Consider the following 24,511-nt stretch of genomic DNA (forward strand, 5'->3'; position numbering starts at 1 on the left):
ACCAGCTGCATTAAGTACGGCAGTGCATCTACTCCTCCTAGACTTCAAAAGATTTGCCAGTTCCTCACTGTGATATGTTACCCCACCCTTCCATCAAGGCAAGTTCAGACATTTCTGGGGGGAATGGCCCTAGCCCTCACTCTCCGATCCAACAGGTCCCAGGCATGCTCAATGGGATTGAGATCCGGGCTCTTTGCTGGCCATGGCAGAACACTGACATTCCTGTCTTGCAGGAAATCACTCACAGATGGAGCAGTATGGCTGGTGGCATTTTCATGCTGGAGGGTCATGTCAGGATGAGCCTGCAAGGAAGGGTACCACGTGAGGGAGGAGTATGTCTTCCCTGTACCTCACAGCATTGAGATGGCCTGCAATGACAGCAAGCTCAGTCCGATGATGCTGTGACACACCGCCCCAGATCATGACGGACCCTCCACCTCCAAATCGATCCCACTCCAGAGTACAGGCCTCGGTGTACCGCTCATTCCTTTGACGAATCAGACCATCACCCCTGGTGAGAGAAAACCGCGACTTATCAGTGAAGAGCACTTTTTGCCAGTCCTGTCTGGTCCAGTGGCGGTGGGTTTGTGCCCATAGGTGATGTCTGAGGACCTGCAACAGGGCTACAAGCCCTCAGTCCAGCCTCTCAGCCTATTGCGGACCGTCTGAGCACTGTTGGAGGGATTGTGCGTTCCCGGTGTAACTTGGGCAGTTGTTGCCATCCTGTACCTGTACCGAAGGTGTGATATTTGGATGTTCCGATCCTGTACAGGTGTTACACGTGGTCTGCCACTGCGAGGACGATCAGCTGTCCGTCCGGTCTTCCTGTAGCGGCGTCTCACAGTACGGACATTGCAATTTATTGCCCTGGCCACATCTGCAGTCCTCATGCCTAAGGCACGTTTGTGCAGATGAGCAGGGACCCTGGGCATCTCTCTTTTGGTATTTTTCAGCGTCAGTAGAAAGGCCTCCTTTATTGTCCTAAGTTTTCATAACTGTAACCTTAATTTCCTACAGTCTGTATGCTGTTAGTGTCTTAACGACCGTTCTTCAGGTGCATGTTCATTGTTTATGGTTCATTGAACAAGCATGAGGAAATAGTGTTTAAACACTTTACAATGACGATCTGTGACGTTATTTGGATTTTTACCAATTATCTTTGAAAGACAGGGTCCTGAAAAGGACGTTTCTTCTTTTTTTCTTTTTTTTGTTTAGTAAATAATGGCCACGTCTAAGTTTTTTAAACTGTCAGGAGTAAAACAAGGTTGTCCACTATCTGCATATCTATTTATTAGTGCCATCGAAATGTTAGTTGTTAATATTATTGTTGGATCTAAATTTTAAGGGATTAGAAATCCGTGGCTTAAAAACAAAGGTGTCGTATGCTGATTCATGTTTTCTTTTAAAACCACCATTTTAATCCCTCCACAGCCTCATAGAGGATCTAGATTATTTTTGCTAACCTCTCTGGATTAAAACCAAATTCTAAGTGTACTATATTACGTATTGGATCACTAAAAAATTCAACTTTTTGCATTACCATGTAGTTTACCAATAAAATGGTCTGACGAGGATGTGGACATAATCGGTATACAAATCCAGAAAGAAATCTTGCTACCATGGAAAGGAAAATACCTGTCTATTTGTGGAAAAATCACCCTGATTTTAACTCTTTAGTCATATCACAGTGTACCTATTGCTTATGGTTTTGCCTACACCTAGTGACCTGCTTTTTAAATGATATGATCCCAAAATATTGCATTTTATTTGGAATGGCAAGCCAGACAAAATTAGAAGGGCCTGTTTTGTATAAGAATTCAGAGGGCAGAAATGATTAAATATTAAAGCATTAGACTCTCACTAAAGGCTTCAGTCATACAAAAGTTATACTTAAATCCAAACTGGTTCTCTAGTAAATTGGTAGGAATGTCTCACCCCATGTTCAAGAATGGTCCGTTTCCCTTTATTCAGATTCCAACTGCTCACTTTTGGTTATTTGAAAACAATCTCCAAATGTTTTAAAATATCTTAACAAGCCTTAAAGTTGGTTGCAATTTCAGAAGACCGAACAAATATTGTGGTTAAACTCAAATATACTAATAGATTTTTTTTAAATAACTTTTCATTTTGATGATAAATATAAAAAAGTATAATTTTTGTAAATGGTCACACATGCAGTTAACATAGACATATGGAAATGTCTGCACTAGCCAAAATTACAACCAACTAATTGCAGTATTACCACAATAATTGGAAGAGGCAAGTAGTAAAGTAAAAACATATACCAATTTCATTTAAGGACAAATATTGACAGCTGTGTCATTATAATTTGCAAAATAGTTGAAGACATTTTCAACCTACCAATTCCATGGTTTATGAACTGACACGCAAAACAATGCCGGATTGAAAACTTCAATTCTTAAAATTATTATTTATTTAAAAATTATTATTATTAATTTACAATCTGTAGAAGCTATGAGAACAAAGGGTCAGTATTTTTGTGAAGCATCACAGCACAGTTGAAAAATTATATGGCAGGGGTTGAATGAAGCTGAAGGTTGGGACTAATAACAAGAGAACAAATGTAAAACATACGGGGTCTGTAAAATGTGTAAATAGGTTCAGAACTGTTGTGAAATAGCACAGTTACAAATAGAAATCAAACTGGATGGACATCAGAAATAGAGGAAGTACTAAAAACAAACAAAATATAACTATTGTGTCTGTATAATATGTATAAACTATAGGTAGAAGCCTAAGTGTTTACTCCAATTGGAGGAGGGCTGGTAGGGTTTGCGGGGAATAATAAAGGTACAGTGCCTTGCGAAAGTATTCGGCCCCCTTGAACTTTGCGACCTTTTGCCACATTTCAGGCTTCAAACATAAAGATATGAAACTGTATTTTTTTGTGAAGAATCAACAACAAGTGGGACACAATCATGAAGTGGAACGACATTTATTGGATATTTCAAACTTTTTTAACAAATCAAAAACTGAAATTGGGCGTGCAAAATTATTCAGCCCCCTTAAGTTAATACTTTGTAGCGCCACCTTTTGCTGCGATTACAGCTGTAAGTCGCTTGGGGTATGTCTCTATCAGTTTTGCACATCGAGAGACTGACATTTTTTCCCATTCCTCCTTGCAAAACAGCTCGAGCTCAGTGAGGTTGGATGGAGAGCATTTGTGAACAGCAGTTTTCAGTTCTTTCCACAGATTCTCGATTGGATTCAGGTCTGGACTTTGACTTGGCCATTCTAACACCTGGATATGTTTTATTTTTGAACCATTCCATTGTAGATTTTGCTTTGTTTTGGATCATTGTCTTGTTGGAAGACAAATCTCCGTCCCAGTCTCAGGTCTTTTGCAGACTCCATCAGGTTTTCTTCCAGAATGGTCCTGTATTTGGCTCCATCCATCTTCCCATCAATTTTAACCATCTTCCCTGTCCCTGCTGAAGAAAAGCAGGCCCAAACCATGATGCTGCCACCACCATGTTTGACAGTGGGGATGGTGTGTTCAGCTGTGTTGCTTTTACGCCAAACATAACGTTTTGCATTGTTGCCAAAAAGTTAAATTTTGGTTTCATCTGACCAGAGCACCTTCTTCCACATGTTTGGTGTGTCTCCCAGGTGGCTTGTGGCAAACTTTAAACAACACTTTTTATGGATATCTTTAAGAAATGGCTTTCTTCTTGCCACTCTTCCATAAAGGCCAGATTTGTGCAATATACGACTGATTGTTGTCCTATGGACAGTCTCCCACCTCAGCTGTAGATTTCTGCAGTTCATCCAGAGTGATCATGGGCCTCTTGGCTGCATCTCTGATCAGTCTTCTCCTTGTATGAGCTGAAAGTTTAGAGGGACGGCCAGGTCTTGGTAGATTTGCAGTGGTCTGATACTCCTTCCATTTCAATATTATCGCTTGCACAGTGCTCCTTGGGATGTTTAAAGCTTGGGAAATCTTTTTGTATCCAAATCCGGCTTTAAACTTCTTCACAACAGTATCTCGGACCTGCCTGGTGTGTTCCTTGTTCTTCATGATGCTCTCTGCGCTTTTAACGGACCTCTGAGACTATCACAGTGCAGGTGCATTTATACGGAGACTTGATTACACACAGGTGGATTGTATTTATCATCATTAGTCATTTAGGTCAACATTGGATCATTCAGAGATCCTCACTGAACATCTGGAGAGAGTTTGCTGCACTGAAAGTAAAGGGGCTGAATTTTGCACGCCCAATTTTTCAGTTTTTGATTTGTTAAAAGTTTGAAATATCCAATAAATGTCGTTACACTTCATGATTGTGTCCCACTTGTTGTTGATTCTTCACAAAAAAATACAATTTTATATCTTTATGTTTGAAGCCTGAAATGTGGCAAAAGGTCGCAAAGTTCAAGGGGGCCGAATACTTTCGCAAGGCACTGTATATTCTAAAATGTGTGTATTTACCCCCAAAAATATATGGGGATTGGAAATGATGCAGACAATTTACATTGATGGAAGCAACAATCTATCTGCTATATTAAAGCTGATCAACCCCTTTAAAAAGCCATTTATTTTTATTTTTTTCCCACGTCTGAAATAAAACAACATATGATTTGATTTGCCATAAGTGTCCAAACACTGGACTGAAAATCACCATAGACTTCACCAACCAGGGATTCCGTCATGATAGAATGAGGTGATCGTGATGAATTTAGGAGGAGTGTTTACACTTCCTCCAGGCTGCAGGAGTGCTCCAGGGGAGATGTGGCATTTGATATAAATGTGAGGATGGTTCTTCTAGCTCACGAACTTGGACTTGGTTATGCAGATCTAAAGAAAATGAGCAAAGTCCTAGGGATTCCTTCCTTGAGTCTCCGCTTATATCAGAGAAATGACCAGAGTGACACATAAATAAAAAGGGGGAGTAGCCCATTATTGTCAGGTGACTTGCTGTGTATAAATAATATTTATTTCCTTTGCTCCAACAAATGTTTTCAAAGTTAACAAAACAGAGTGATAGGAAAACAGCCCTACAGTGGAGCAAAGAAGTATTTAGTCCAATTGTGCAAGTTCTCCCACTTAAAAAGATGAGGCCTGTATTTTTCATCATAGGTACACTTCAACTATGACTGACAAAATGAGAAAAAAAATTCCAGAAAATCACATTGTAGGATTTTTAATGAATGTATTTGCAAATTATGGTGGAAAATAAGTATTTGGTCACCTACAAACAAGCAAGATTTCTGGCTCTCAGACCTGTAACTTCTTTAAGAGGCTCCTCTGTCCTCCACTCGTTACCTGTATTAATGGCACCTGTTTGAACTTGTTATCAGTATAAAAGACACCTGTCCACAACCTCAAACAGTCACACTCCAAACAAAATTGTAGACCTGCACCAGGCTGGGAAGACTGAATCTGCAAAAGGTAAGCAGCTTGGTTTGAAGAAATCAACTGTGGGAGCAATTATTAGGAAATGGAAGATGTACAAGACCACTGATAATCTCCCCCGATCTGGGGCTCCACGCAAGATCTCACCCCGTGGGGTCAAAATGATCACAAGAACGATGAGCAAAAATCCCAGAACCACACGGGGGGACCTAGTGAATGACCTGCAGAGAGCTGGGACCAAAGTAACAAAGCCTACCATCAGTAACACACTACGCCGCCAGGGATTCAAATCCTGCAGTGCCAGACGTGTCCCACTGCTTAAGCCAGTACGTGTCCAGGCCCGTCTGAAGTTTGCTAGAGAGCATTTGGATGATCGGGAAGAAGATTGGGAGAATGTCAGATGAACCAAAATATAACTTTTTGGTAAAAACTCAACTTGTCGTGTTTGGAGGACAAAGAATGCTGAGTTGCATCCAAAGAACACCATACCTACTGTGAAGCATGGGGGTGGAAACATCACGCTTTGGGGCTGTTTTTCTGCAAAGGGATCCGTGTAAAGGAAAAAATGAATGGGGCTATGTATCGTGAGATTTTGAGTGAAAACCTCCTTCCATCAGCAAGGGCATTGAAGATGAAACGTGGCTGGATCTTTCAGCATGACAATGATCCCAAACACACCGCCAGGCAATGAAGGAGTGGCTTCGTATGAAGCATTTCAAGGTCCTGGAGTGGCCAAGCCATTCTCCAGATCTCAAGCCCATAGAAAATCTTTGGAGGGAGTTGAAAGTCCGTGTTGCCCAGCAACAGCCCCAAAACATCACTGCTCTAGAGGAGATCTGGATGGAGGAATGGGCCAAAATACCAGCAACGGTGTGTGAAAACCTTGTGAAAACTTACAGAAAACGTTTGACCGCTGTCATTGCCAACAAAGGGTATATAACAACGTTTTGAGAAACTTTTGTTATTGACCAAATACTTATTTTCCACCATAACTTGCAAATAAATTCATAAAAAATCATACAATGTGATTTTCTGTTTTTTTTTAAATTATTTTGTCTGTCATAGTTGAAGTGTGCCTATGAGAAATTACAGGCCTCATCTTTTTAAGTGGGAGAACTTGCACAATTGGTGGCTGACTAAATACTTTTTTGCCCCACTGTATTCAATTAGTGTCACATTAGGCTACAGCCTTATGACACTGTAGGCTAATGTGATTAGTGAGAAAAAAAATGCTTTACATAAAGTAAATATATGCTAGTATTAACATTGGGTGATATGCTGATATTTAGTTCTGCAGTTATGACTGATGTCGACAGACATAAGTACTTTATCCCCCCTCTTTAGATTCAGAGAGGGCTACAGTCGATGGAGAGTGCTGCAATTAGAAGAGCATATGCAAATATAGACCCAGACATAGCAGAGTTGTTGGATGAGGATGCCATCATAGACCTTAATGTATCCTTTGATGGCACTTGGCACGAGAGGATTCCCTTCCAACTACGGGATAGGTGTGACCTGTTCACCGAATGTGCTACCTTGTCCCGGACCTGCTGTTTTTGACTCTCTCGCCGGCTACCGCACCTGCTGTCTCTAACTCTGAATGATCGGCTATGAAAAGCCAACTGACATTTACTCCTGAGGTGCTAACCTGTTGCACCCTCTACAACCACTGATTATTATTATTTGACCCTACTGGTAGTCTATGAACGCTTGAACAGCTTGGCCATGTACTGTTATCTCCACCCAGCACAGCCAGGAGAGGACCCCTCAGAACCTGGTTTCTTCTTAGGTTCCTTCCATTCTAGGGAGTTTTTCCTAGCCACCGTGCTTCGACATTTGCATTGCTTGCTGTTTGGGGTTTTAGGCTGGGTTTCTGTATAGCATTTTGTGACATCGGCTGATATTAAAAGGGCTTTATGATTGGTGCTGGTACCAGCGAGCCCTAGAAAATGGTGAAGATCCACCCTGTCACAAAAACCTTGGAGGCCATACATTTTTTGAAGAGGTTGCACAGAAAATGGGACCTGTAATATCATAGGATGTCAAATGATAACGTCCTCAAAAGAATGTAGCACGGAGGAACCCAGAATGCAAATGGTTGTCTGAACTCTGTGATATGGTTGCAATGCCCCAAAACTGTCTCAGGGCAAAAACCACATTGACGGAGCAGGCAGTATGGCAGTAACCACGTTCAATGAGGGAGCCACTGCTATATCAAATGTGATGAACAAATTGTGGCTTGACAGCACATTGGTGACACTGGAAGCAATCAGAGAGGAGGATGCAAGGCATGTTGCGAGAGCTGACTTTTCTTCAATGGAGTGTGCCAAGCGTAGGCGCAGGTCCCATGACACAGTCAAGAGAGTAAAGCTGCACCAGCAACAACTCAAAGAGGGCCTTACATATGGGGCAGGCATAGCTGATTTAATGTTCTGCACATTTCAACAGCCATACAAAAATCCTTGTATGTGACATTGAGTAAAGTGATATGAGAATTTGCCCAAAACTGCCCAACAGACCAGTATTCAAAGCATATGCTCTGTTGCTTGAAACAAATGTAGGTAAAGGTATATTTGATGTTTAGAAGTTGTCACATTAATTAACTCTTATTTATAGATAAGTACATTTTAATTGCATTACCATATCTTTATCAGCCATTTTCTAAAAATGACATGTTCCCCAATTCATTTCTCAGGCTTCAAAGGATGTGCATTCACATTATTCCACACATGGGTTCTTATGTCTTATAGTCATATTCACAGAGGTTTTTTTTATAGATCTTGTGTTTTGATTTTAAGTGTCATTTTAAATGCAAAATATGCATCCTTCATACAAGTGTTTTTTTTTTAAATATAAAAAAAAAAAAATAATGCCATGAAATGACAGTATTTGTATATACTGATCTGTAAAAGTCTGACCATTGAGTGTCTTATCATAATAAAACAAACATTCTGCCTTGAACCAGTTTTGAAAAACGATTATCGTAATATGCAAATTAGTGCATATTTAAGGCCAGTTTGCCTCATTTGCATATTTAAAAATAATTAACTTGCAATACAATATATTGTGTTATGTATACATTCAACTGGTAAAGGTTGTCAGAGTAAAGAAAGAAAATCCCTATTACCCTCTGGTGCCCGGCTGTAGAAAGTAACACAATAACAGGGGGTACCGAGTCAGTATGCGGGGGTACAGGTTAGAGGTAATTTGTACATGTAGGTAGGGGTGAAGTGACTAGGCATAGATAATAAATAGAGTAGCAGCAGTGTACAAAACAAATGGAGGGGGGGGGTCAATGTAATAGTCTGGTGGCCATTTGATTAATTGTTCAGCAGTCTTATGGCTTGGGGGTAGAAGCTGTTAAGGAGCCTTTGGTCCTTGACTTGGTGCTCCGGTACCGCTTGCCGTGTGGTAGCAGAGAGAACAGTCAATGACTTGGGTGACTGGAGTCTCAGACAATTAATAAAAAAAAGTATTTCCTCTGATACTGCCTATTAAATAGGTCCTGGATTGAAGGAAGCTTGGACCCAGTGAGGTACTGGGCCATACCCGCTACCCTCTGTAGTGCCTTACGATCCTTAGGAGAATGTTCTGTGGTGTTTTTTTACAGATGTTATGAACAACATTTTTGTGAATGTTAGAGAATCCCAAGGAAATTTAATTCCAAACATTTTCTTTGATATGAAATATTTGGTGATTTAAAAAAAAAACTATTTTAATGTTTATGGGTTGTTATCATCCTAATGTTAGCTCAAACCCTAATGAGAACTTAATAGTAATGTTTGATAATATCTTGGGAATATTCCCAGTTTGCTGGGTTTTATTTGAAGTTGTCTTGCCACTGTATGTACATACAAAGTATGTGAACTGTTTGGAATTGCCATGAATTTCTGCATAAATTGGTCATAAAATTTTATCTGACCTTCATAAAAGTCACAACAATAGACAAACACAGTGTGCTTAAACTAATAACACACAAATGATTGCATTTTCCTTGTCCATATTGAATACATAATTTAAACATTCACAGTGTATGGTGGAAAAAGTATGTCAACCCCCTAGGCTAATGACTTCTCCAAAAGCTAATTGGAATCAAGAGTCAGCTAACCTGGAGTCCAATCAATGAGACGAGATTGGAGATGTTGGTTAGAGCTGCCCGGACCTGTAAAAAACACACAAAATTGGAGTTTGCTATTCACAAGAAGCATTGCCTGATGTGAATCATGGCTCAAACAAAAGATTAAGATTAAGAATTGTTGACTTTCATAAAGCTGGAAAAGGTTACAAAAATATCTCTAAAAGCCTTGACGTTCATCAGTCCACAGTAAGACAAATTGTCTATAAATGGAGAAAGTTCAGCACTGTTGCTACTCTCCCTAGGAGTGGCCATCCTGCAAAGATGAGACAAGAGCACAGCGCAGAGTGCACAATGAGGTTAAGAAGAATCCTAGAGTGTCAGCTAAAGACTTACAGAAATCTCTGGAACATACCAACATCTGTGAGTCTATGATATGCAAAACACTAAACAAGAATGGTGTTCATGGGAGGACACCATGGATGAAGCCACTGCTGTCCAAAAAAAACATTGCTGCACGTCTGAAGTTTGCAAAAGAGCACCTAGATATTCCACAGCGCTACTGGCAAAATATTCTGAGGACAGATTAAACAAAAGTTGAGTTGTTTGGAAGGAACACACAACACTATGGAGGAAAAAAAAGGCACAGCACACCAACATCAACAACTCATCCCAACTGTAAAGTATGGTAGAGGGAGCATCATGGTTTGGGGCTGCTTTGCTTCCTCAGGGCCTGGACAGCTTCATGACGGAAAATGAATTCCCAAGTTTATCAAGACATTTTGCAGGAGAATATAAAGCTATCTGTCCGCCAATTGAAGCTCAACAGAAGTTGGGTGATGCAAAAGGACACGACCCAAAACACAGAAGTAAATCAACAACCAGAATGGCTTCAACAGAAGAAAATAGTGGCCTAGTCAGAATCCTGACCTCAACCTGATTTGAGATGCAGTTGCATGACCTCGAGTGCTTCACACCAGACATCACAAGAATATTGCTGAACTGAAACGGTTTTGCAAAGAGGAATGGTCCAAAATTCCTCCTGACCGTTGTGCAGGTCTGATCCACAACTACAGAACATGTTTGGTTGAGGCTATTGCTTCCAAAGGAGGGTCAACCAGTTATTAAATCCTACGGTTCACATAATTTTTCCACCCTATACTGAAGGTTTACACGGTGTGTTCAATAAAGACATGAAAATGTATACTTGTTTATTAGTTTAAGCAGACTGTTTTGTCTATTGAAGATCAGATCAAATTGTATGACCAATTTATGCAGAAAGCCAGGTCATCCCAAAGGGTTCACATACTTTTTCTTGCCACTGTGTTGGTATATGTTCTGAAGTGTATTTGTTCAGATTCAATGCCACTTTCATATGCAGCCGGTTGATAAAGGTGGCCCACAGTATAATTATGTTACAGGCCTTTGTCATTCTGTTTTTGTTTTTCTGCCTATTCCTCAATTATTTTAGAGGGACATATGTCTGCAGATATATTTACAGTAGATCTCTCAGATATAACTGGTGTTTTGTGGTGTCTATTCCAACAGCTGCCTAACTTCCTGTTTGTTGTCTCAGGGGGACGCTCACGCTTGCCTGGACCATGAGCAATGAGTCTACCGTCTGGAACAACCTCACCGAGAACTCCACCGTAAGTCACTGCCAGAGCCCCTTCTGTGTGGGTTTTCTGCTAACTGACAGAGCTGACTGTTCTTCCTCTATTCTGCCTGAATGGCTGATAGAGGGAACATCCTGGGCTGGGTCTGAAATGATTAAATCCCTGATCTAATCTTAAATTTAATTCCTCTTTAGAGAAATTATTTTCTGATGTCAGCAGTCAACACTGGGGTAACATGAATATTACTGAGTTTATGGTACAGACTAAAGTGTTTAACCTTGGTTACTGCATGGACTGTAGCCTTTGACTGGTATTAAACATGCTTGCAATAGCAGCATGCCTTTGTACAACAGTTGTACTGCTGCCCTTGAGCGGTTTGCATCTAACAATGCAATGGATGAAGGAAGTCCCAAAAGTTTGTTTCTGAGTAAACTAGCTGGAGCGTTTCTAAGGCTTTTGTTTGGATAGTAGTCTATCAAAAGGGACTTTCTGGTTGTCTGATGCTTTTTCAATTAGCCACAAACAGCTTCTCTAGAGCCAAAGTGCCTTGACATGCTGTTGGCGGGGTGAAGGTTTACTGTCTGAAAGGAAGCTCCTACCTCTTTGTAAAGCTTTTAGGTAGACACATTTCTATCATATGGAAGTCCAACCTCCTTCAGAATGACCTTTTTGGTCGAACCTAAACTATGCGTTGAACAGCCAGCCTAAAATCTCCTCCCTGTTGTATTCAGTCAGCTCCAGCGCCACCACCAGAGCACCTTTTCCTGTCTTAGGTGCAGACAGGTTAATAGCACAGGCCACAATTGATAAATTGCTCTGTGGCATTTATAGATTCACGGTGCACAAACCAGTGGGTGTAAATCAATGGCGTCAACCTGCATGCTGTAATTGGTAAGGTTATGCATCTGCACAGTGGATTGTTTGTATTTCTCATAGCATTGTCTGTTTTTAACATCTGAAAGCTACTAGAGTTTTGATCACCCTTACCATACCTGGTCTTACACAATAGGCAGAAGTACAGTACCAGTCAAAAGTTTGGACTCACCTACTCATTCTTTTATTTTTTACATTGTAGAATAATAATGAAGACAGCAAAACTATGAAATAACACATGGAATCATGCAGTAAGCAAAATAAGTCAAAATTATATTTCAGAATCTTAAGTAGCCACCCTTTGCCTTGACAGCTTTGCACATTCTTGGCATTCTCTCAACCAGCTTCATGAGGTAGTCACCTGGAATGCATTTCCAACAGTCTTGAAGGAGTTCCCACATATGCTGAGCACTTGTTGGCTGCTTTTCCTTCACTCTGTGGTCCAACTCATCCCAACGATCTCAATTAGTTTGAGGTTGGGTGATTGTGGCGGCCAGGTCATCTGATGCAGCGCTCCATCACCATCCTTGGTCAAATATCCTTTACACAGCCTGGAGGTGTGTTTTGGGTCATTGTCCTGTTGAAAAACAAATGATAGTCCAACTAAGCCAGATGGGATGGCGTATTGCTGCAGACTGCTGTGGTAGCCATGCTGGTTAAGTGTGCCTTGAATTTAAAAAAAATATTCAAATCACTGACCGTGTCACCAGCAAAGCACCATTACACCACCTCCTCCATGCTTCATGGTGGGAACCACAAATGCGGAGATCATCTGTTCACCTACTCTGTCTCACAAAGACATTGCGGTTGGAACCAAAAAGTTCAAATTTGAGGTTATCAGACCAAAGGACAGATTTACACCGGTCTAATGTCCATTGCTCAAGTTTCTTGGATCAAGCAAGTCTCTATTATTATTATTATTATTATTATTATTATTATTATTATTATTATTATTATTATTATTGTCCTTTACTAGTGGTTTCTTTGCAGCAATTTGACCATGAAGGCCTGATTCACGCAGTCTTTGAATAGTTGATGTTGAGATGTCTGTTACTTGAACTCTGTAGCATTTATTTGGGCTGTAATCTGCGGTGCAGTTAATTGCCAATTATCTGAGGCTGGTAACTAATGAATTTATCCTCTGCAGCAGAGGTAACTCTGGGTCTTCCTTTCCTGTGGCGGTCCTCATGAAAGTTTCATCACAACGCTTGATGGCTTTTGTGACTGCACTTGAGAACTTCCAAAGTTCTTGAAATGTTCATGTCTTAAAGTGATGGACTGTCGTTTCTCTTCGCTTATTTAAGTGGTTCTTGCCATAATATGGACTTGGTCCAAACCAGCAGGGATACCTTCTACGTCAACACCAGGACCAGCTGGCACAACTGGGGACGGCTATGGGAGAGTTTCTTCAGTCTCGAACATACATTGCCGTCAACTAGTGGAGGATACTCTACAAACAGTTGCGCCAGCACAACAGCCCATTCAGCAACCCACTCAGGTCAGTGATACCCGTTTGTCCCTCCCCGGATAAATATGACAGCACCCCATCTAAATGCTGTGGCGTCCTACTTCAGTGCTCCCTCTTCTTTATGCACTAAAGGGGAGCCCCACCACCTAGAGGTCCAAGATTGCCACGGTTATTTCTCTGACTGGGTGGGTTTTGGAATGGGCCATGGCTGCCTGGGAGAGAGGACGAGCTAGATTCATATGAGGGGTTCATGGCTCTGTTCAAATGCATCTTCGAGCATCCCCCGAAGGGCAGGGAGAGGGGTGAGCGCTTATTCCAATTACGGCAGGGGGACCAGACGGCTGCCGAGTACATGCTCACCTTCCGGACAGTAGCAGCCTCCAGCAGATGGAACGAGCCGGCGCTTCATATGCTATTCCAAAGAGGTCTGTGTGAGGAGGTCCAGACGGAATTGGCCTGTCGAGATGACGACCTCTTTGGACATACTCATCAGAGAACACTCTGGATCAGAGCCTGAACCCATGGAGGTAGGGGTCTCACACCTCCCTGCGGCTGAACGATGCAGACGGGGGCTGTATTGTGGTCAAGGAGGGCACCAGTTGCAGCGGTGTCCTGCACTTGCTAATCCGGGATCCACAAGAGCAGAGGGATGGTCATGTGATCTTCCACCTCATAGGACAGGAGTGAGTATTCCATCTTCATCACTTTCTACTAAACTCTCTTTTTGGTGTCCGTCACACTTGTTGACTGTCCCTCATGTACTGTCTACAGCGTTCGTGGATTCCGGTGCCTTGACCAGACCCTTGCCTCCTCTCAACATCTTAACATTATGGCTTTAACGCCATAACCTCACCATCTCATGGTCGGGGATGAGAATCAGACTGGTCACCCGAATGCCAGAGGACCTGCTTCCCCATCCCATGTGGTTTCACCTCAGTTGAAAGTCCTGTGGTTTCCCTTCAGCCCAATATCCCGGAGGTATACCAGGACCTGCGGGAGGTATTCTCCAAGACCGGCGCCACCTGTCTTTCTCCTCATCATCCCCTGGCACTGTGCCATCAACCTGCTGGCAGGGTCTGTGCCTCTGCACAGATGCATTTACCCTCTGTCAGTGGTTGAGACCAGACCATGAATGATTACAACCAAGAGGCGCTCCAACAAGGTTTCATCCGCACGTCCACTTCTCCTGTGTTGGCTGGTTTCTTCTTCATGGCCCCACAAAATTGAAGGTTACGCCCATGTATTGAGTACATAGGAATCAACGCAATCGCCGCAAAGTACCTTAACCTCTCCCGTTAGTGCCGGCAGCCATTGAACAGCTCCGCGAGGCCAGGTTCATTACCAAACTGGAACTGAGGTGTGCATACAATTTCATCTGGTTCCGGGAGGGGGATGAGTAGAAGACTGCATTTAGCACAATGTCTGGTCACTATGCTATTTGGTTTAGCTAATGCTCCTTCAGTGTTCCAGGCATTCATTAATAAGGTGTTCAGGGACATGGTCGGACGCCAGGTGGTCGTGTATATCGATTACATCCTGGTCTACTAGGCTACCCTGGAGGATCACATCACTAACGTTTGAGCAGTCCTGGAACATCTCCTGGCTAACCACCTGTTCTTCAAGGCTGAGAAGTGCCAATTTCATCAGAAGGCTGTCTCCTTAGGCTAAAAAATCAGCCCGCAGGAAGTGAGGATGGATGACAAGAAGGTAGATGTGGTCAGGTCATGGCCAGTTCCAACCACCATAAAGTGGTTACAACGGTTTTTGGGGTTTGCCAACTTTTACCTCCATTTCATCAGGAACTTCAGGTCAGTTGCCTCTCCTCAAGGGTGGGCCCTGTAGGTTGGTGTGGAGCCCAGCAGCCAACAAGGCCTTCCGTCTACTGAAGGGACTTTTCACCTACACCCCATTGCTCAAACACTCCCACTTCGCCTGCCCTGCAAGAAGCTGAGGCCCCGGTTTGTGGGGCCGTTCAAGGTTCTCTGGAGGATCAACGAGGTGACGTACAGGTTACAGCTTTGCAGTGACTACCGTATCTCACTGTTTTTCATGTCTCCCTTTTCAGGCTGGTGGTTCCTGGTCCCCTAGCTGGACACCGAGGGGGTCTGGCCTATGCCGTCAGATCTCTACTGGACTCCCGACTGTTGTGAGGGTCGGCTTCAGTACCTGGTGGACTGCGAGGGGTATAGCCCAGAGGAGCGGTGTTGGATTCCTGGTGGAGGACATTCTGGATCCCAACACCATCCGTGAATACCATCTTTACCGCCTGGACTGGCCCGCTCCTCGTCCTCGGGGCCATCCCTTTGGTCGGCGTCATCCTGCGGCTGGAGCCGCACGCCGGGGTACTGACTCGTCTGCTCCTCCCCTCCGGCGTCACCGGTATACTAACCACCGGTCCTGGGATCCATCATTACACACATTTATATGTCATGAGGCACACCTGGACTCCGTTACCTCACTTACCTCTCCTATATCTGGCACACCCTTAGGTTCCTTCCCCAGTCAGTATTGATCCTGTGTTTATGCAAAGACACTACTATGTTGTCTGGTTCCATGTTTGTTTTATTAAACGTTTCATCTGCTTCTTGTCTCACACTGTCTTCATTACAGCTATCTTCTGTATACCAACCCTGCCTTGTCACAACACAACTGATCAAACGCATTAAGAAGGAAAGACATTTCACAAATTCATTTTAACAAGGCACTCCTGTAAATTGAAATGCATTCCAGGTGACTACCTCATGAAGCTGGTTGATAGAATGACCAGAGTGTGCAAAGCTGTCATCCAAGGCAAAAGCTGGCTAATTTGAAGCATCTCAAGTAGAAAATATTTTTGATTTAACACTTTTTTTGTTGTTGTTTTGGTTACTACATGATTCCATATGTATTTAATATTATTGTACAATGTAGAAAATAGTAAAAATAAAGAAACCCTTGAATGAGTAGGTGTCCAAACCTTTGACTGGTACTGTATGTAGAGCTTAATAATTGCTCTCTAACAAGTAAAAGCAATTAAAAGAAGAACTGTTGCTGAGGAAAGTGTAGTGTTTTTTTTTTTTTTTTTTTTTTTTTTTCTTCCATTTAGGCTTCCTGCTGCCTTGTCTCACATGAATAGCCTGATCAGGGGAGCAATTAGCCAGGAGGCCCTGCCACAAGTAGCTATACTCTGGGCTTTGATGTTCATGTGAGAAAGACAGTTATTGTTTTCCTTCTTCTCCACTCTACCCTACACACACAGCCTCAGTGGTCCCTGTCTCTCAGTAAACACCCATTCCTCTCGGGAACTTAGTCATGCACTTAGCCTCAACCCCAGAACAATCAGCACACCTGTGCACCCAGGTGTCCCTCATCCTCTCCACTGTTTCTCCAGGGGGTCCCATTTGAACCTGGTAAACAGAATGGTTACGTCCTACTGCTGGTGCTCCTGTCCATCTTCCTAGGGGGAACACTGGTCCTGCTATCTGTCATCCTGATTGTCTCCAGACGCTGCTGTGATGGAGACCGCAGCTATAACAGGTCAGACCACTAGTCTGCATGGTTTAGTGATGTATGTCTGAGTGAGATGGAGACCATCCAAATATTTGAATAGAAAGCCATGTTTATTCCATTACCATGCGCCTGTCCTTTCTGTACACAGCAGCACATATAGAGGCAGCTGCAGGCTGGCCAGGGTAGAGTAGTGCTGACTGGTACAAATGATGAGTGTAATGAGATTTCATAGCAGCCATCGGCGGTGATTCATCTTGCGTCTCACACTGCTATAAGCTGTGGCTGCAGCCCTGTGAAACACACACACACACACCGCAGGCAGAGCGCACAGAGGAAATGAAAGCACAGAGCCGGGCAGACAGAGAAATCCCTCAAGTCATTCTCTCACATAATATAGCACAAAGGAACCGCAGATGCACTGACAGGGAAGAGACCTCCGTTGCTCTACTGCTCCAGTATAAGGCTGTGGTGGGGGGTCAAAAACACAGTGCATTCAAGGCAATTAGCAATAATATAGGGAATAAACAATTCCTCCCCTTAGAGAAATGTATATGATTAGAACTGCAGATCATAAATCATTAGCATTGCAGATCATAGATTTAATCTAGTAATATTTATTAGTAGAAAACCCATCACAGGAGGTTGGTGCACCTTAATTGGGGAGGACGGGCTCATGGTATTGGCTGAGGTAGAGGCCTAAAGTTCTAAATGCATAGGAAACATCTCAAATCACACCTTATTCCCTATATAGGTCAAAAGTACTGCACTAAATAGAGACTAGCGTATGATTTGAGACACAGCCATAGACATCAGTGGTAATCATGTCTGTGCATTGATCTGCTCCTCTGTGCTGCAGTGCCAGCGACGACCCTGAGAAAACCAACACGACCTACACTGAGGCGTCTCAACCAGTCCATGGTGAGTGAGGGAGAGTCAAAACCATGTTTATCATTCTTCCGCACTTGGGAAAAGAATGTATAGCAGCCGAATAAAATAGAAACTTTTGCTCCGATGCAAATCATTTCTTTAAAGTCACTGTTTCGGCAGCTAGCTGCCATGTTTTATCCCAAGAACAGGGATAAAAGGTCATGCTCCTCTGATACGTAATCATGTTGTGTAAATACAAACATTTAGATGTGGGTTTTCTGAGGATCTCCGCTCTCTGCTGGGTATGTTAATTCAGTAACACATTACATTCATTAAGCGAGACAAAGTACTTAAAGTGCCTTCAGAAAGTATTCCCACCCCTTTTACCACATTTTGTTGTGTTACGAAGTGGGATTAAAATGGCTTTAAATGTCAGTTTTGTAAACGATCTACACAAAATAATCTGTAATGTCAAAGTGGAAGAAAAATTTGAACATTTATAAAAAAATATATATAATAAATAAAAAGCTAATATAAAGAGTCTTGATTACATAAGTATTCAACCCCTTGAGTCAATACATGTTAGAATCACATTAAAGCTGTCAGTCTTTTGGGGGTAAATCTCTAAGAACTTTGCACACCTGGATTGTATACTGAACAAACATGTAAACGCAACATGTAAACTGTTGGTCCCATTTTTCATGAGCTGAAATTAAAATAAAAAAAAAAACATTTTGTAGAGAATTTGGCAGTACATCCAACCGGCCTCACAACCACAGACCACATGCAACCACGCCAGCCCGGGGCCTCCACATCCAGTTTCTTCACTTGAGGAGGGGGAGGTAGGGTGCTGAGGAAGATTTCTGTCTTTATTAAAGCCCTTTTCTGGGGAAAAACTCATTCTGATTGGCTGGACCTGGCTCATGAGTGGTAGGATCTAGCTGCCAAGTGGCTGCACCAGTCATGTGAAATCCATAGATTAGGCCTAATTCATTTATTTCAATTGACTGATTTCCTTATATGAATTGTAACTCAATTTCCTTTGAAATTGCTGTGTTTATTTTGTTCAGTATACAATATTTGCACATTCTTTTAAAAATTCTTCAAGCTCTGCCATTGCTAGACAGCCTTGAGAATGGCTTGCCATAGATTTTCAAGCTGATTTAAGTCAAGTTCTGACTAGCTAGGCCACTCAGGAACATTCAGTGTTGTCTTGGTAGCAACTCCAGTGTATATTTGGCATTGGGTTTTAGGTTATTGTTTTACTTAGTACCTTATTGCAAACAGGATGCATGTTTTGGAATATTTTTATTCTGTACATGCTTCCTTCTTTTCACTCTGTCATTTAAGCTTACTAATGTGGAGTAACTACAACGTTGTTGACCCATCCTCATTTTTCTCCAATCACAGCCATTAAACTCTGTAACTGTTTTAAAATCACCGTTGGCCTCATGGTGAAATCATAAAGCGGTTTCTTTCCTCTCCAACAACTAAATGAGAAAAAACGCCTGTATCTTTGTAGGGACTGGGTATATTGATTCAAAGTGCAATGAATAACTTCCCCATGCTCAAGGGGATATTCAATATCTGACTTTTTTATTTATACCCCATCTACCAATAGGTGCCCTTCTTTGCCAGGCATTGGAAAACCTCCCAGGTCTTTGTGGTTGAATCTGTTTTTGAAATGCACTGCTCGACTGAGGAACTTTACAGATAATTGTTTGTGTGGGGTACAAAGATGAGGTAGTCTTAAAAAATCATGCCACTAGAGTAGATTTCCATGGCCCCACTGATATCTATACTGAACAAAAATATAAATGCAACAATTGAAAAGATTTTACTGAGTTACAGTTCATATTAGAAAATCAGTCAATTGAAGTACATTCATTAGGCCCTAATCTATGGATTTCACATGACTGGGAATACAGATCTGTTGGTCACCGATACAGTTGAAGTCGGAAGTTTACATACACTTAAGTTGGAGTCATTAAAACTTGTTTTTCAATCTCTCCACAAATGTCTTGTTAACAAACTATAGTTTTGGCAAGTCAGTTAGGACATCTACTTTGTGCATGACACAAGTCATTTTTCCAACAATTGTTTACAGACAGATTATTTCACTTCACTGTATCACAATTCCAGTGGGTCAGAAGTTTACATACACTAAGTTGACTGTGCCTTTAAACCGCTTGGAAAAATTCCAGAAAATTATGTCATGGCTTTAGAAGCTTCTGATCGGCTAATTGACAATTGGAGGTGTACCTGTGGATGTATTTCAAGGCCTACCTTCAAACTCAGTGCCTCTTTGCTTGACATCAGGGGAAAATCAAAAGAAATCAGCCAAGACCTCAGAAAAAAATTGTAGACCTCCACAAGTCTGGTTCATCCTTGGGCACGATGTGAAGATACTGGAGGAAACGGGTACAAAAGTATCTAAATCCACAGTAAAAACAAGTCCTATAAATCAACATAACCTGAAAGGCTGCTCAGCAAGGAAGAAGCCACTGCTCCAAAACCACCATAAAAAAGCCAGACTACGGTTTGCAACTGGGGGACAAAGATTGCACTTTTTGGAGAAATGTCCTCTGGTCTGATGAAACAAAAATAGAACTGTTTGGCCATAATGACCATTGTTATGTTTGGAGGAAAAAGTGTGAAGCTCGTAAGTGTGAAGTGTGAAGCTCCTACAAACCTGACTCAATTACACCAGCTCTGTCAGGGGGAATGGGCCAACATTCACCCAATTTATTGTGGGAAGCTTGTGGAAGGCTACCTGAAACATTTGACCGAAGTTAAACAATTTAAAGGCAATGCTACCAAATACTAATTGAGTGTATGTAAACTTCTGACCCACTGGGAATACGATGAAAGAAATAAAAGCTGAAATAAATCATTCTCTCTACTATTATTTTGACATTTCACATTCTTAAAATAAAGTGGTGATCCTAACTGACCTAAGACATGGAATTTTTACTCGGATTAAATGTCAGGAATTGTGAGAAACTGAGTTTAAATCTATTTGGCTAAGGTGTGTGTAAACTTCCGACTTCAACTGTACCTTTAAAAGAAAGGTAGGGGCGTGGATCAGAAAACCAGTCCGTATCTGGTGTGACCACCATTTACCTCATGCAGCCTGACATCTCCTTCGCAGAGCGTTGATCAGGCGGTTGATTGTGGAATGTTGTCCCAAGCTTCTTCAATGACTTTGCAATGCTGCTTTATATTGGGCGGGAACACGCTGTCGTACATATCAAACCAGAGCATCCCAAATATGTCTGGTGAGTATGCAAGCCTTGGAAGAACTGGGACATTTTCAACTTCCAGGATTTGGGTTCAGATCCTTGGGACATGGAGCTGTGCATTATCATGCTGAAACTTGAGGTGATGGCGGCGGATGAATGGCATGACAATGGGCCTCAGGATCTCGTCATGGTATCTCTGTGCATTCAAATTGCCATTGATAAAATGCAATTGTGTTCATTGTATGTAGCTTATGCCTGCCCATACCATAACCCCACTGCCACCATGGGGAACTCTGTTCACAATGTTGACATGACCAAACCGCTCGCAACAAAACGCCATACACTTGGTCTGCGGTTGTGAGGCCAGTTGGTCGTACTGCCAAATTCTCTAAAACTATGTTGGAGGCGACTTATGGTAGAGAAATTAACATTCCATTTTCTGGCCACAGCTCTGGTGGACATTCCAGCAGTCAGCAAGCCAATTGCACACTCTCTCAAAACTTGAGACGTCTGTGGTATTGTGTTGTGTAACACAACTGTACATTTTAGAGTGGACTTTTATTGTCCCCCGCACAAGGTGCACCTGTGTAATGATCATGTTGTTTAATCAGCTTTTTGATATGCCACACCTGTCAGGTTGGTGAATTATCTTGGCGAAGGAGAAATGCTCACTAACAGGATGTAAACAAATTTGTGCACAACATTTTAGAGAATTAAGCTTTTTGTGCGTATGGAACATTTCTGGGATCTTTTATTTCAGCTCATGAAACATGGGACCAACACTTTACATGTTGCGTTTATGTTTTTGTTCTGTGTATTTAGGCTTGCCATAACAAAAGGGTTGAATACTTATTGACTCAAGACATTTTAGCTTTAATTATTTAATTTGTAAACATTTCTAAAAACATAACTCCACTTTGACGTTATGGAGTATTGTGTGTGTGTGACACAAAACAAGCCAGTGACACAAAACTCAATTAAAACCATTTTAAATTCAGGCTGTAACAACAAATTGAAGCAAAAGTCAAGGGGTGTGAATACTTTCTGAAGGCACTGTCCCTAATAAAAAAATAAATTTACTACACTATCAGATCTGTTATCTCTGAATATATTAGAACAAGCACAGCTCCATTTAGAATACATAAAATACTAGACATAGATACATTTGCATGACAAGACAGTAGTAAATGAGGCTGTGGTGCTGTTCTTCCACCAGACCTTTACCTCTCCCTCTATACACCCCACTCTCCCCCAGCAGAGATCACCATCCGGGTCGACGAGTCAGACTGCCTGTCGGCCGCCAGCTCCCACATGGACATGGAGACGGAGCGCTTCCTGTCCACGGGCACCCAGGGCGGCCGCCGGGTCTCCTTCAACGAGGCGGCGCTCTTCAACCACGGCAGGAAGGCCCTGGATAAAGGCCGCAGGTCAGACAGATCCAGACGCCCACTCACTCCCCCGCACTAGACCACGCTGAATATGCTCATATTCTGCACTACAAGACAATGACTGCCTTGGCAATAAAGTGTTTGTTTTAAAAATCTGTGAGAAGATTGCCGCATAGTTTGTTACATTGGAAGACATTATGGAGACAACTGTGTAATACATTATAAAGGCAGTTTTAAAAGTGTTTTTATGGATGGTTTTATTACAGGATAATTATAGGGACTGATGCTCTGAAATGGTAACTAAGCTCTGTGTGCTCTCTCTTTCTGACTGTCTGGGTTCTTTGCATGAGCCCCACCTCATTCTGATATGCAAATTAAGTTTAGAGATTCTGGTCCCAGGAACCTACAGTGTGTGCAAGCTTTTTTTTCAGCCCAGTACTAAAAACTTCCAACAAAGGAAACGATCTCATCAGGTGTAGTGATAGCTGAGAACAAAATACTTCACTCCTTGTGGCTCCCGAGGACGAGGATAGAAGAAGATTCCTTGCAGGGGATTGCACAGTAGCATTTATATTGCATCAGCCTTGAACTCTCTGAACTGTTTCTCAACTGTGTTCCACCTCAGGTACACGTTGACTGAGGGTGACTTCCACCACCTGAAGAATGCGCGACTCACACACCTCCACATCCCGCCCCTGGCCCTCAAGATCGTCACCATCCACGAGTGTGAGTCATCAGAGATCAGCATCGCCATGACGACTCGCCCCGCCGCCAAGTCCAGCCTTTCCATCTTCCAGGTGACAGCCGTGCTGCTATTAGCATTGATACATCATTAGTCATGACTTGACCAATTAGGCCATCCATCAATGTGGGTCCCACAGCGTGTTTCACCCCTATCAGATACAGCCTATGGATCATTCTGCCTCCTCTTTCCAATGAGACATATACATTGATTTTGCCTTTAACTGATGTTTCTCAATCATTATGTGTATAGCCGGCACTGTGTGCCCTGCGGCCCCTACCCCAGACAGCGTTGACCAGTCTGAGTGTCAGCCCCAGCTCAGCCCTCCCTGGGGACACCCTCAACTCGGTGGTGGACTCCAGCTTCAGTGAGAGTCCCCTTGTCCCGGGACCCAAGGAGCTCTGCAGCAGCAGCGTAAGTCACTTTCCCCCTATCTATCTATCTATCTATCTATCTATCTATCTATCTATCTATCTATCTATCTATCTATCTATCTATCTATCTATCTATCTATCTATCTATCTATCTATCTATCTATCTGTCAACCCACCGAACCAATCAATCAAATGTTATCTACAGTATTAAACACTACGTTAAGCGACTCAGTTATTCCCTCATCATCACATAAAGGGTATATCTACAGTGCCTTCAGAAAGTGTTCACCCCCTTGACACATTTTGTTGTGTTACAGCCTAAATTTGAAATGTATTAAAAATATATGTTTTATCACCGGCCTACACACAATACCCCATAATGTCAGTGGAATTAGATTTATTGCTGCAGAAGATAAGTTCATAATGCTTCACAGAGTTCAAGTAACAGACACATCTCAACATCAACGGTTCAGAGTAGACTGTGTGAATCTGTCCTTCAAATTGCTGCAAAAAAAAACACTACTGAAGGACACCAATAATAAGAAAAGACTTGCTTGAGCCAAGATACACGAGCAATGGATATTAGACCGGTGGAAATCTGTCCTTGGTCGGATGAGTCCAATTTGGAGATTTTTGGTTCCAACCGTCGTGTCTTTGTGAGACACGGTATGTGTGAAAGGATGGTCTCCGCATGTGTTTTTCCCACCGTAAAGCATGGAGCAGATGTTATGGTGTGGGGGTGCTTTGCTGGTAATATTGTATGTGATTTATTTAGAATTCAAGGCACATTTAACCTACATGGCTACCACAGCATTCTGCATAAATACACCATCCCATCTGGTTTGCGCTTAGTGGGACGATCATTTGTTTTTCAGGACAATGACCCAAAACACCTCCAGGCTGTGTAAGGGCTATTTTACAAAGAAGGAGAGTGATGGAGTGCTGCATCAGATGACCTGGCCTCCACAATCCCCGACCTCAACCCAATTGAGATGGTTTGGGA

General features: G+C 42.3%; 1 protein-coding gene across 3 annotated transcripts in view; it reads left to right on the forward strand.

Moving 5' to 3' along the window:
• Positions 1 to 24,511, forward strand: part of LOC110524265 (voltage-dependent calcium channel beta subunit-associated regulatory protein) — a 50,096-nt gene that overhangs the window by 13,290 nt on the left and 12,295 nt on the right. Inside the window, exons 2-7 of one of the 3 annotated variants that reach the window (XM_021603753.3) lie at positions 11,026 to 11,098; positions 16,777 to 16,922; positions 17,752 to 17,813; positions 22,260 to 22,431; positions 23,018 to 23,189; positions 23,387 to 23,548. In XM_021603753.3, coding sequence (XP_021459428.3) covers positions 11,051 to 11,098; positions 16,777 to 16,922; positions 17,752 to 17,813; positions 22,260 to 22,431; positions 23,018 to 23,189; positions 23,387 to 23,548 — 762 coding nt within the window. In that variant the 5' untranslated portion in view covers positions 11,026 to 11,050. Of the gene's footprint in view, positions 1 to 10,997; positions 11,099 to 16,776; positions 16,923 to 17,751; positions 17,814 to 22,259; positions 22,432 to 23,017; positions 23,190 to 23,386; positions 23,549 to 24,511 lie in introns of all 3 variants that reach the window. The other 2 variants (XM_090235479.1, XM_021603754.3) reach the window with 2 other exon arrangements.

The sequence above is a fragment of the Oncorhynchus mykiss genome, chromosome 5 (assembly GCF_057628025.1).
Source record: "Oncorhynchus mykiss isolate SJ-2025 chromosome 5, ASM5762802v1, whole genome shotgun sequence".
In the NCBI taxonomy this organism is placed as follows: domain Eukaryota; kingdom Metazoa; phylum Chordata; class Actinopteri; order Salmoniformes; family Salmonidae; genus Oncorhynchus; species Oncorhynchus mykiss.